This window comes from Larimichthys crocea, chromosome IX, assembly GCF_000972845.2.
Source record: "Larimichthys crocea isolate SSNF chromosome IX, L_crocea_2.0, whole genome shotgun sequence".
Lineage (NCBI taxonomy): Eukaryota > Metazoa > Chordata > Actinopteri > Sciaenidae > Larimichthys > Larimichthys crocea.
In genome coordinates, this window is record NC_040019.1 from 9,629,611 (window position 1) to 9,644,486 (window position 14,876).

Genomic DNA, 14,876 nt, shown 5'->3' on the forward strand with positions numbered 1-14,876 from the left:
AGTAATGCAACAGACGATTATCAAATTAGCCAATATATGAACGGGGGCATTGGAACGGGAAAAGAATAGACATTTGTGTGATCTATCTCTGTCTTTTTGTCTCTGTCTCTCTGGGTCTTTCACACACAAAAAGACATACAGACAAAAACCAAGCCACACACTGCTTTGACTTTTGGCAGTATATCAGCTGTATGGCATGTTGTAGAGAAGCCCTAGGGCTGCAGACCCACAGCTGTAATCACTGTGTTTTGTCTGCAGCGAAGATTGAAGACTGCTGAAAGTGAAGCAGAGTATGGAATGAATTCAAGTGCCATGGAACACACACACATTCCCTCTCTCTCTCCTTCATCCCTGATATATATATATATATATTTCCCTCAGACGCACACACACACACACACATACAAGACAGCCCAGAAATGCTTTCATGTACTACTTCAAAGCATCAATTAAACATAAGAAAGGCTGGATAATAACCATAAGGTTATCCTCATCGTAATGAGCCAAAGTATTCGTTGTGACACATCAAAACACTACCACAGCTTCTAGCCAGCGCATGGAAATGCACTAACACCACAGTGGGTAATAGCATGTGCAGAGTTGCATGCAAATGAGGGAGTAACGTTCTAAGGACAAATCTTAATATTTGACAAAACTGCAATGAGTTGAGACCGAAACAATGATGGTTACATATCGTTTTACAAATACTGGCATCAGCTTCTGAAGGGACTTTTCACAGAAAATTGTGTTTTTTATCAGTGTTTGAGGGTGAAGCAGGTCCTTGCTGGTGCATGTCGATACAAAAGTAATAATGTACATTAGTGGCTTAATATGGTATATTCTACACAAATATGTCCCCATTGTCAAACTTGATTTACTACTTAAAAGAAAGTGGATACGGTTGCTGGTGGTTTATGGTGGCAATTTTGAATAAGAGAAAAAGCAATTTTTGCTAACTCTAGGCTTGGCAGAATGATACAAGAAAATAGACACTTAATACCCACAACACTCTGATGTGTACAGTACATTGAGCAGGAAGAACTCTGTCAGCTGTGGGCCATAAATGACCAACACTTTACACTTGCACCACATAATGTGCGGGACAGATCAACACTGCAGCAAGGTCTTCCACTCATAGGCTTAGGGAGGGAGAAGAGTACATCTCCAGGCAATCAACGTAAACCGCCATTCCCAACGCCTACAATGTCATGTAGAGGTTGATGGGGGAAATAAGGACACAGCCACAGGTTAAATCAAAGCACTGAACAAGGCACCAGAGACATAAAAACCATTAGAATGAACTGCTCCCCCTGATCAAACTCAAGTGTAAAGGGAGTAGAACCAACGGCAGCACACAGCGTGTCAATTCCAGATCATTAGAACCAGCGTTCACAGTGCTGGATAAAAAAGCATATCCAAGAGGTTGTAGAACTACAAAAGAAAGGGCTTCTGAGTGTGTTTCATGGTAATATTCCATACAGAACAAAACATGAAAACCAACCACTCTCCAAGCTTCAAATGTCATGAAAAAATTACTGACTCACATGCTTTGACAGCAGAATTCAACAACTTCTCTCAGGAAAGTAAGGTATTGATAAGGTAGTTCAGTAATTGGAGTAATTGGCTCCACTTATAGAAATCATTTCATCTACCTCATATTAAATGTATACACTGTCAACTACATTTACAGTATGCATCTTCATGAGGTAAATCAAAATCTGTCTTGATTGTCCCATCTAGATCTGGGTGGGACACACATTGGTCAAGGTGGTGGCAATAATAGTAACAAAGAAGAAAATCACATGAATGACTTACATTAATGGAGTGAGACCAAGCAATAACCGTTGCTATGAAGTGAAGCCAATGCTAAAGAGTCAAAAACTGCAGTTTCTCAAACAGCCACTTGAGGCTGGCTACAGAACAAGTCAATCTCCATAATCCCCCATGTCAAAATGACAAAGTTCACAGAAGAAATAAACGTTATAGCCTGGTATAAAAACAGTTTTGGTCTCTTTAGCTTCCCCGTTCATGACAACTGTACGGAGTCTGAATTTCTATGCAACTCACCTGTTCCATTAAGGCTTAAAGTTATGCTTAATGAACAGTGTAGTCATTTTGACTGATAGGTGGTGCTGTTACAGATGGCTTGTTTGAGCACTTAGGTGTCATTCTGCCAAGATGACAGCGGCCAGAGGCACCATATTTGGAGCTCTGCATGGGGCTCTTGAGAAACCTACAGTATGGGTGATGTCACAGATGCAATATTGATTTATACTGTACACATGGTTTTCTCCAAATTGCCTGTCTTCATGACAGCAGCATGGGGAAATACCTATTGCTTTTAACTTTCATATAGGTCATGGGATGCAATATGGGATTGCAGGACAGGCAGAATTATAGCCTCTTATATAATTATTCAAAATTGCTATCATGTTACATAATTTTATATCCGTAATTAAATCCGTAAGTCTAGCTATCTTCCTGGTCATGCTTTGTGAATTATCCCCCAGATAAGGTCCTCAGAGTGGCTGCTAAGATGGAAAAATTGGAAAGTGAAGGTAATGACTAGAAAATCTGCACATGAGCTAACATTTTGAGAGTCCAGGTATGAGGTGGTGCTTACAAGAAACTAGGGCAATACATGCTGACAGGGAAGTGAGGAATGTTGCTATAAAGCAAAATTTCAATATGCCGGCCTGTGGACACCAGAAGAAGAGTAGATGAACAGCTGCAGGGTGTAGCTGAGTAGACATAACTACTACTGTAGTTAGCTGAGTAGATATTCAGGCGTGTTTTCCCATTAATGTAAATGTGAATAACTAGGTGCTTTGGCTTGTAAACTATAGGCAGCTATACTTGACAAACAGGCACTAATGTGGTGTGTTTCTGTACCACTCCCTTTATTTGCTCTTCTTCCTACTCCCACACAGATTTGGGGAAAATGTCCAATCCCGACAGCCCTCAGGCTCACAGATTGGCCATTAGTGGCATGCTTTCTCCCTCATATTCCAGGCTCCAAGGAAAGAAAAGTGCATTTTCTGGAAATCATTGTGTGTGCTGCTCGAAGCAGACCCCCCGACATATCATACCCTAACAGTCCATCCTCTCAAGTCAGATGTCTTGGACAATAGCTCTCAGACTAGCCTGCTATCTGTGTATCAATAACGGCATGTTAGCTCCTTCTCCCGTATGACGCAGATCAGCTACAGAATCAGTATTATCCTAGCTGAACGAAGTTGTGAGATGGAACTGTGAGCTCCCCTTTTGTTAAGGGTGAATTTCTGGGACGTGCATGTTCTTTCCTTTGATATGGTGTCTCTTTTCAAAGGCACCTTAAATATATAATGATTGTCTAGTCACTGGATTTCAGTCTCAAGATGCATTTAGGTACTAGTGCTCTGGTTTGGTGTGTTATGATTGAAGGTGTGCATCTTATTTTCCTCATAAGAATCATTGTTGTACTCCCCTTCAATCCCCTTCAAGCAGGGCATGGTTAGAAAGACAAGAAAATCTTTTACAGTGTCATTAAAATACATACAGCACATTCGTTTCCATGTAAGGAAATGTTTAGTTTCAGTGTTCTAAAAATACATTGAAAATTGATAAGACCTCTCTATATTTCATGTCACGTCATGTATGTCACTAATTCCAGTGGCTCAGCCCAAGCCCTTCCTGTCATATCTTGTAAACTACACAGATAATGTCTTCACTCGACCTGTCTGTGTCACTTGGTTAAGTCTGCATGGATCCCTGTGGAATCAAGTATTAATGGGTCTATAATGTGGCTCTCATTTTGGCTCAGAAACTTATTTATTATTTACATTGCCAAAAATCATTTCTCGGTCAAGAAAACCATTTGCAGCCACTTGTAATAGGACCCTCAGCCACCCACCATAGTCACTGGGGATAGGATTAAATGCAAGAGAAATATAGCTATTGCAGAGCATAAAAAGGTAAGCAACTAAAAAAAGGCACGTGCCAAACCGTGATCCATGTTTCTTTTGGCTTTTGCATTTGTGCACTTCTCAAGGATTTGTGCATGCATTAATTTCATTTATGCAGCACTAACCTTCTGAGTCTGGCCAATTAACTTTCCCCTTTAACCTCACTCCAACTAATAGAGTTTTCTCCTCAGTTGAAGTGTTTGCCCCATTATCATGTTTGTAGTATTGGCCTACACTTTTGCACTGAGGACACATTTTCACCCCTAATTATAGGCCCACAAAGCAAACTCTTTTACCACTGACTTGAGAGAGGACACCTCTCAACAGTGTCCTTCACAGACTTTTGAAGAGCTTGAACTGCATGGATTTCATTTTAGAGGTGTAATTTGCTCAAAATGTTGACACAAGATACGTTTTAATATGACAGGGTTAAATCCTCAATAGCAAATAAGACAAGTAAAGCCAAGCTGAAGTGCTCTAGATATAAAATAGAAATATAAACTCTCTACACCACTGGCTATGTGACTGAAGTGATTAATAATCCCCATATAAGTAAGTAGGCATGATATGAAAAATTGTTCAATGTTGTATTTTGCATCTATTGTAGGTGACAGTGATCAAGAGGAGAGTAAGTTATTCTGTCAAGGGTAGGTGAACTCATCATGGTTAATGTCTAATTTTCAATGTTAATATCTTAGGATGACCAATGATACAGACTGCATTTTTTTTTTTACAACATGCCTGATTAAAATGATTAGGGACGTTCCCAGTAATGAGCTGGATTTATTGCTGTGGCAAAGGCTGGTGTCCCCAGTATGTCCCATCTCAAAACTGCAGCAAGCATATATTTTTTTTCACAAATGTGAAACTGTGCTATCATTTGATCTTTAATGCAGCAGAAGGTCAACAGAGTGAGCTTACAGCAGCTATAATAAAACAGGTAATCACTGACTTACAAAAGGTTAGAACTATATACAGCAGCTCCTTTTTAAATTTACTCTGACAAAGAAAAGAAATCTAAAGAAATTCAATGATTCTCTTGAAGATATTTTGAATTTAAGTGATTATTTAATATTCATGCCCTCACCCTAGGCAGATAAATGCAAGCCTGTACAGTGGGTCAGATACTGGGGTATGTGGTCTGCATGCAAGATGTGGACCACAGTGCTGAATATATAATATGATGAATACATTCATTTGCAACTTACAAATCTGTCTCTATCCTCTGTCTACAGTCACTATATGTGGTATTCGACATGTGCTATAACCATACATTACACATCAGTTTCATGATTTAAATACAATATCTGCATATTAATACGTTTCACAGATATCAAATGGGATGTGGAATAATAAACCAATACTTGAAAGAAATTAATTGTGAAATGAACTGTGAAACATTGCTTTCAAAGCACATTTTTCACAGTGGCATCTAAAGGTCATCGTCCCTCATTACAAAATCAAGCAGGTCAAGCGAAAAAGAAATAATGTTTGACAGTAATGAAAACAACATGTAATTTGGCATTCTGGTTTGGTATTTTACCAACAAAAAACAGGTCACAATGTGATTTTCAGTAGACAAGCTGTGACATCCTTATACGCTTCCAAATACAAATAATGGTTAATGGCTGGAAAGTGGGTGGAAAAAAATATCTAAATTTACTCATCTCATAAAGCGAAGTAAAGTGGAAACAGCTTAAATATTTGGCCTCATGCTTATTATACACTGGCCCATGAATGTACGCATCTATTAAATGGTACTTCTGAGGGCAAATAACCCTGCCCAAAACCATTGAATTGCTACCACAGAAGCACCAAAAGTCAGCAAACATTGTCCAGTATGCACAGTAAAATTAAAGACAACGGCCAAATATTATAAGTCATCTTCTGTTGTAAATTATGTGACATTCTTTCGACAAAACATTGAACTTAGAATGACTTTTTGTCCTACCTCTGCTGTGGCTGGGGACCCTCCGGCGGCCTGTCGATGAGCTGTGCATGACGTGCTGGTAGTGAGACATGTTTGTTGGCGTGTTGGGAACACGGAAACTGTCCTGGAATCTCTGCATCAAATCCGCTACCGACTCCGTGTTTGGGTCAATGGCTATGAAAAAGAGATCCAAAGTAAAAATGGCAGGCATGTCATAAGCTTTAAAGTGAAGATTATTTTTGCAAATAGTGACAGACACACAAGATATAAGAAAAAAAAAAAAACATATTCACAGATGCATAACAGCCAAAAATAGCTTGGTTTATGTTTTCTCTTTTTTTTTTTTTTTAGAGGGGGGGTGAGAGATTAGAGTACGATACGCCCCACAAGCCACTAGGCTGTCCTATTTAGGCACAGTAAAAAGATAAAAAAATAAAAATAAAAAAAAATAGAAAGCACAGCGTTATTCTTTTTCCATCCCATTTTTTCTGGCCTTTAAATGATTCCATCAATTCAATATTGCTTCATCTCTGCAGGGATCCTGCCAACGCTTTCCCTGATGGCTCAGTTTCACTCTTCCTGATGAATGACTCCAAAACAACTGGCGGTGGGGAAAGAGGGCAGAGTAGAGAGAGGAGTTTGCTTCCCCTTGGTTACAATAGAACATTACAAAAAGGGAAGGGCAGGAAATTCATACGACTTGCCTGGATGTGTTCTGGTTCATTTATGCAATCAAAGAGACTAATTATGAGTAGAGAATATTGCCCCCTTATTGTGTATGACACAAACAAAAAAAGGTAGAAACAGGCCATGATATTCAACTATGTATGTCTCTATAGGCCTTTGTTAATAAGCACTGACTTACTTTATATGTTATGTGAAGTAGTTTGATTTGATAGATAGTTAGATCTATCTATCTATCTATCTATCTATCTATCTATCTATCTATCTATCTATCTATCTATCTATCTATCTATCTATCTATCTAAGGAGTACTGATTTGTCTATACTATATGTCTGGATTGAAAGAGCAGAGTTGGATAACTGTGTCCTAATATATCCAACATTGAAAAACAGTGAAAACATCTCGGCCTTAAAACTTAAAGCAGTATAGCCATCCCCAAAAGATGGGGCCATTTATCACCCCAACTACCACTACCCCCACCTATCATCAAGATCTTTTGATCTGTCAGTCTGGCTCTGAGGTGTACTCCTTCTATGAATAATGGTGATGTGTTGCTCCCAGTGGATGCTCATCATGCATGCCAATGAGTGTGCAAGAGCGGGGGGGAGAGGGAGATGAAGAGGATGAGGGTGAAAGTGAAGAGGCAGAAGTATTCACATTGTTTTTGATATCATAAATGTAAGTCTAATAATAACAAGAGGCTATGCAGCCTCAGAACAAATAATTATCCTTGCGCTGATATGTATTTGTTCTTGATTCTCTTGTGGTTAAACTGTGGTTAAAGCTCATGTTTTGTTAGGTAATTGCTGTCGGTAACCAGATACAAGAGATGACGCAACGGGGCCATGACCTCATTTGTTAGCGAGTTAGCAGTTTTTATAAGACATTTTATTTTTATAATATTATTAAAATACCTTCTAATTGTTTGCTCCTGGAATATACCGTCAACAAATATCCCCAGAGAGAGCCGCATTCGCATCTGTGCTCCAAGCCATCAATCAAACTGCAGACCATTGCACACATCATTACACACCAAGCAGTATATGCAGGTATCGGTCATAATAATGCACTGTAATAGGTAAAAACTATTTTATATGTGTGAATGACTTTTTGGTGTGTTAAAAACATTCATCTTCTCCCTTTGAGCTATTGTTACTTGTAAACTCTCCATCTCTCTGATACTATAAGCAGCTGTTTGGGTGTTAGTTAAGTTAGTCATCCAATTATCCTAAAATGTTAGAAAAGCAGAATTTTATTTATTGGTTAAACAATTTTTTTTAGATCTATCTACCTGCACATAGGTTGGACCCCAGCCATTTGCCAGAGGTGTTGAATCAAAACACACATTCATACACGATTAAAGAGGGAGTCAGAAAGTCCAACAATGTTTGATTTTTTTTTTTCAAGGTATCCAGATTTCTGTACAGCCAGAGGGCTACCTGCTTTCCAGAGATATTTTCATTATAATAGTGTGTTAAAAGTTTGAACCCTATGTTATCACTTTATAAATGGATCGACAATGCCCAGAAGGCAGCCAGAATCCTAAACGGGAGTCCAGCATGATCATGCATTTGAACCACTTGGTTTGGTGAACGAGTATTAACCCTATGAACAGCACAGTCAAAAATGTACAATCACACATATTTGTGCAATAGAGGTGGCTATATGTAACTACAGGTCAGCAATAGTGGTATTTTGGCAAATGACTTCATCATTTTAGAGCATAGGTTGAGATTAAATATAATTTGCTGGGGTGGCAGTAACTCAGTCTGTAGGGACTTGGCTTAGGGGAACCTGAGGGTGGCAGGTTCAAGTCCAGCACAGCATTGAGCATGGAATGATAGGTGCAGAGGTGCCAGTTCACCTCTTGGGCACTGCAGAGTTGCCCTTGAGCAAGGCACAAACCCCTAACTGCTCCCAGGGTGCTGCTACATGGTCGCCCATCAGTCCACCATCTCTCAACATTTGCATGTCTATAAACCCTTTCTGTGTGTGTGTGTGGTTGCACTTAGGGCCTGTATGTAGAACAATTGTGTTAAGGAATTAATAAGTAGGTAAATTATTTATCTATGGGTAAATTATTACCACCACAATTCTGTGAAATAATTTATAATCTATTTTTTTCTAAGAATCTAAGAACTTCCAGGTATCTTTATTAATTGATAATCAATGATTATATATTTAATAGATATTGACCATAATCTAATGTTGCCGGCTTGTTATTGATAACTAATTAGTTTACTATACAACAGTCTTTCTAGTTTGTTGTTATATGTGCAGATACACCAGTGTGATGTCTATTAACTAGTTTCCATACATATTTTGCCCCGGAGGAGAAGACATTCTTGCTCGGCAGGGAAACTGCTTTGAACAGAGCCATCACACTGAAGTCAATTGTATTTCCCATTAATAGTACCTTAAAGAATAAGAAAAATGTTTTGACAGAAATAACACTTCTTCCAGGTCGCATGCTGGCTTTGATGCTCAAGCAGCTACTGTAGCTGACTGTTGCTTCTGGCAATATTGTTGTAAACTGAAGTGTGTGTACACCAACACTTGGCTGCGAGTGCGTTGTGCCTTGTGCTGAAGGAATGCTTTTGAACACATGACACACACTAAACTAAAACAGAGTTCCCAGCATTTTCTGGCACCTATTTGTAAAGGATTTCCCCCATCCTTGCTGTTTTCTTCAAGTTAGTTTTTCACACAACTCTAAGTCACCCATGAATTAATAGAACGGTGCACAGTGATGCAAAGAAGGTAGATCACCTCTCAATGGTTAATGCACACTCCTACACACACATCACTCAGCATTTCTGTCCTGGCACTGGGAGCAAAGAATATACAGCTTTGGATTGTTCATGCCCAGCTGCACCGGAAAATAATTCAAAATATAATCCTATATATTTTGACAATTGGTTTCTGTCTATTGAGTGCTATGCAACGGCTTTATGGTATACTTCGGGACTAGAGTTCTTGAAGAAGGAGAATAACTGAACTTTTCTCTTGCGTTGCATGTCGAGTAGGAGAATGGAATGGAACCTATTCATGTGCATCATGCAGTGTGCAATTTTTTTGACTTGATGACTATTAATTTTTAGTTATGATGCTTGTAATGATTCATTTGGTTCAAACAGTTTTGTAAAACAATAATACAATGTGATCATATGACACATTTAATTTTTTGTTTGCTGGATCCAGTAGAGCTTCACCTATAGTGTCAATACATCGGATTACCTAACCTTTATAGAAAAGTGAGCAGTCAACTAAGAAAGTCAAAAGTAGTTAGATGAGCTGCATTTCCTGAGGGCATTCATGGTATTGTGTTAGCAAACAAACAATAAAGGGCTGGAGTGTGTGGCACTTAAGCTTTAACCTTCTCTGACTATGGAGAGTGTGTGACAGCATGTTTGAGGTTAACTGCTTGCATGTATATTTCATGGCCTCCTAGAACTCCCTTTATCTTTTGTTCTTTGTTCCATTTCAAGGAAAGAAGAGCAGGAGTGCCTCGCAAGGTTGTCATGACTCTCTCGCTGTTGTGTTTGTCTCAAAGCGAAACTATCTTAAAATACCAAGGCATGGTGATGGGAATGTGTGTGCACCACTGAGTGCGCTTAAAGGACCACTGTGTAGGGTCTAATGATGTCTAGCGGTGCACCCTCTCGTTTCACCATTTCCTACTGTGAAGGAGAAACTTCGGTGGCTGTGAAACATAAAAAATGTGAAAGGCCCTATCTAGAGCCAGTGATTAGTTTGTCCATTCTGGGCTACTGTAGAAACATGGCATTTCAGATTGGCAGACCTGGTATCTGTAAAGACCTGGTATCTGTAAATGCAAATAGTTATGCATATTAAATGTCATTTCATCCATATTCTGCAAACAGAGCCCCCTAAAGCCAACACAATGGACCTTTAATCCTGTAAAATTCCTGCCTGTTCCCTGGCTAATATTCAAATATGCAGAGCAATCATTCGACTTAATTACCAACAAGATGGTACTCCATGTTATCACTGATCCACCACAAGACTTCACAGATGGTGCAAGATATTGTAAGACATGCATGTCTGCGTTAGTCATGAATACTCAGCAAATATCTGTCCATTTTCTTTTTTCTATATTCCTCCTACTGTAGATATCTCACTGTGTTGCTGCTAGTCCCCATTTCTCACTCCTGTCAGAAGCAACTACCACGATATTTTATTCTGACATTTGTTTTTCCCTAGACCCCAAGTCCACACTGGCTTCTCATTTTGAGTTCAGTGTCAGCTAAAGCTCTGGTGCCTTTATTTTCTCCTTTTCATCTTCCTTATCTGCAGTTACTCCCTTATCAGTGCTGAGTGTGTGCTAACGGTGTCTCATAAGCAGTGGATGTCAACAGCACCGTGCTTCAGTCAACTTATTCCTGGTGGTCTCACATTGCCTAGTGTGAGAAGATAACCCTTCTCAATTTTCGTTTGTATGCAGACTTTTGTGAAAGTGTGTATGTATATGCATGTTTGGGTGTTTTGTGGATTCAAATGCTTACACATTACTCCCAACTCCCATCCCGCTTTTATTCTCTACTTTCCGTGCCTTGAATATATTACTTTCACAACTGTGTGGAAAGCTTTTTCATGTTTTCATGGACTTCAAAGAATGAAAATGGCCATCAAATGAAATTATTTCCAGTATAAGCTGTTAAAAAAGCTTTAAAAAATACAATTATATTTGATATATGCCTTCACATCCAATGTTAAGACCAAGGGACATTGAACATTCAAATACAATACTGCTGAAGTGTCCATTCCAAACATAATACAACCTATCTGCTTTTCCCTCCTCCTCCGTTTTCTGCATCTCTCATATTTTAGTCTCCCCTGGGACCTCATTGTTGAGCAATGCACTCACAGAGCCAGAGAGGTAAAATATGCTGCCATTTGCTTTCTGATGGACATGTACTCAGTGTTCTTATTAAGGGTCCACTGAGGTGACAGGAAAGCATTACGAGTCAGCCAAAACACAAAAAAGGGGGTTAGCATTAACAAGGTACTCACTGTCAGACTAGTTAACTGCTGTGTAATGGTCTTTACATACAGCAAAGGTTATTCTGGATATGCACATGCACCAGCAAAAAAGTATGTTTGTGTGTTGAAACTCAGTTGACCTAAACTTGACTTTTCCTTATTTACTGGTTAACCAAAACTCTTATTTTGACATAGCTATTAACTTTGATTGGTGAACAGGAGCACTGACTGTCAGTTTTCAAAATGACTTCTGATGATTACTGCGATAGAGTCAGTTAATAAAACAAAATCCAATAGTATTGGATAGGTCTATCTTTTTAATTATTTGTGTCGTAAAATCGTAAAATGCTGACATTAAGGCCTTCAGTAAGCTTGTGGCGGGATACACTTCCAATGACAAGGAAAAAATTTCACTTCAAAGTTGTCACTTTAGTCTGACTGGTAAAAAGTATTTACTTGATAATGACAGGAAGAAAAAGCAGACGAAGACCGAAGAACAAGAAAATGCAGGCAGCATAATAAATCAGAACAGATGGCAATTGAGTTGCTTACCAAAAGTATTTGCTGTATACTGTACACCACCATCAAATCAGTAATACTTTATGACACTACAATAACAGTTATAATAAATGTGGATGGTATGGTAAAACTTATCATAATCAACAGAGGAGGTAGAAATAGAATAATACAAAAATATATGTTCCCCATAGGGAGATTCGCCGGTGTAGCACTAATTTGCAGAAGCAGAGGTTTCTAAAAATATTTCGCATGACAACGTCTCATTCAATGATGCCTGTATCTGATGCCTTTGCTTATACAGAAAATGATATCCAGCACCAGGAAGGGCAACAGTTGTTTTGTCAGCAAAAAAAAAAAAAAAATACACTGAAGGACTAGCTACTCCAAAAAGCCAAATGAACAAGACTAGGCCGGTTTCCACCAAAATGCTGATACAGCCTATGGGAATTACTGTCTGTCAGAAACTGAAACCTTTGACCATGACTCTCTGTCCATAAATAGTGCTTGACCCTTATTTCTCTTAGGCTCACGAAGATATTTCCTCTCTGCTGAAAGTCAGTGAGACACAAGGCAACATTTTCAGGCTCTTCAACAATGCCCTGTGCCCTGAGGCAGGTGGTGATACAGCTTGCAATGCATCTTGGAAGATGGATTACTGTGCTCTGAATCCACACACATGCATGGTAGAAGTCAAATTCATTCCATATCATCCTGCATTTCACCCTACAGACGATGCCTCTATGCTTAAAATGGCTTTAGCCACATATGTTCATATTCTTAAGGAGATTATTGCATTACATATTTTGACCATTATGCATCTGTTCCAGACAAAATATCTCAAATATTGCACTGATTGCTGTCAACTTTGTTCCAATGTTATGCAATAGATCAGACAAAGTATGTCAAGCAATTGTAAAACAAGCAATGACTTCAATAACTGTATTTTGATCATATGATAAAATTCTATTATAGAAAAAAGTGATTATTGACCAGCTGTAGGTGCTGAAGTAACAAAGACAAAGATTTACCCAAAGTGGAACAAATGCTGTGGTATCACTTCTGCGCATATTGCCAATTGAATGCCACCTATTTCGCATGCATGTTTTAATAACTGAGAGTCAGATATTAACTCTCATGTCTGGAAGCCCAACAGCATTCATATTCACAGGAGCAAATGTAGCCACAAGGGATTTGATGGGAACATTTCTGTAGATCTTTGGACCTTACAAACCCCTGCTGCTTTAATTTAAGGGAAATCTGCGGGAGAAAAAGAAAAGAGAGACCAAGAACTTAAATTCCTGCAGATTTGTATTTTTTATTACATTTCCTTTTATCGCTCCCTTCTCACTTCTTTTCTTTGCCCATACCATACCTCCAACACATGCCAACACCGGCACACACTCTCTAGCCATATTTCTATTCCCTTGTTTTTTCTCCTCCTTCCACGGCTTGGGGAGCAAATGAGTGCAGTGGAGATCAATGGAGAGGAAATAGGGGATTCACCCCAGCTCTGATTCCCTCTGTGATTTATTAAATTTGCCATTGTTTCAATAAGAGCGGTCCAGTGTAGCTCTCTGGGAAAGCTTTGACAGCACTGCTTCTAAAAGTGTGACAGCTACATGAGAGGAGAGCAAGAGGTTAGACAGATACAAAGAAAAAGACTAAAGTGTCAGAGAAGACAGGGAATCCAGTGTCGGTGAAGACAGTGGATCCAGATATGAATGGAGAAAGAAGTGGGAGAGAAAGAGATATAGCTAGAGAAGTATGAGGACAAGATGGGGTAAACAATGCATGCCAAAGAAAGAAAAAGGAGATGATACTGGGAATGAGATGCAGTTAAGAGAGTCAGGGGGTTTAAAGTGATCACAGAGGGAAAAGAGCAAGAATCAAAGTCAATATATAGCAAGAGACAATAAAATAAAACCAAATTAGTGAGAAAGTAGGAGACAATAATAAACTAATCTTTCAATGGCAAAGGATCTATATTGAATCTGAGGAAAAGATGCGAGGAAAATAGCTGGAGGCGGGGTGTCGATTAACTCAGTTGGTAGAGCATCCACCTCATGTACAAAGCCTTGCAGCAGCGGCCCAGGGTTTGAATCTGACCTGCGGCCCTTTGCTGCATGTCATTCCCCATCTCTCTCTCCCTACGTTTCCTGTCACTCTTCAGCTGTCTCTATCAAAAATAAACTTATATATTAATTTTTTTTTTTTAAAAGTAATCTTGCCAGTGGTAATGTATTGTCACATTATGACAGAGCTGGGTAAAAGTAGTATCAGTAGTATGATTTGTCTATATAATCATATTTCATATTAAGATATTATGATTCTCTGAATTCCTGAAAATCTGTAACTGTGGGGCTTTAATATTTCTGAATTCCTGAAAATCTGTAACTGTGGGGCTTTAATATTTGCCTTTTTAATTCATATTTACAGGACTGTGTTCCAGTAAAACACACACAAAAAAAGAAATGAATGTGATTGAGTGTGATTCGGAAATACTTTACTTAACGTTACCGTGTGACGTTAAAAATATCTTCATATACTGACAAGGAGATAATTAGTTACTTTAGTTATATCACAAAATATCAAAGCACTTGAAATGATCCATGAATAGGCAAGTATGATGCCACATGCTAAAGGCATTGCCATTAGTCATAGTGCATAATCCATGCCATTGTAGGTGAAATCACTAAACAGGGGCTGAGTAGGAGGCAGCAAACTTTAAAAATCTGGTTTGACAGCAGATAAAAGAAAAAACAGGAACTCCGAAATGTGAGGAATGGGACAATTT

The 14,876-nt window shown here is 38.8% G+C and overlaps 1 protein-coding gene across 2 annotated transcripts in view; it reads right to left on the reverse strand.

Annotated features, from left to right (window-relative positions):
- The window catches only part of astn2 (astrotactin 2), a 240,246-nt gene that overhangs the window by 144,008 nt on the left and 81,362 nt on the right, over positions 1 to 14,876 (reverse strand). For both annotated transcript variants that reach the window (XM_027282013.1, XM_027282012.1), the window contains exon 4: positions 5,896 to 6,048. In XM_027282013.1, coding sequence (XP_027137814.1) covers positions 5,896 to 6,048 — 153 coding nt within the window. The remainder of the gene's footprint in view (positions 1 to 5,895; positions 6,049 to 14,876) is intronic.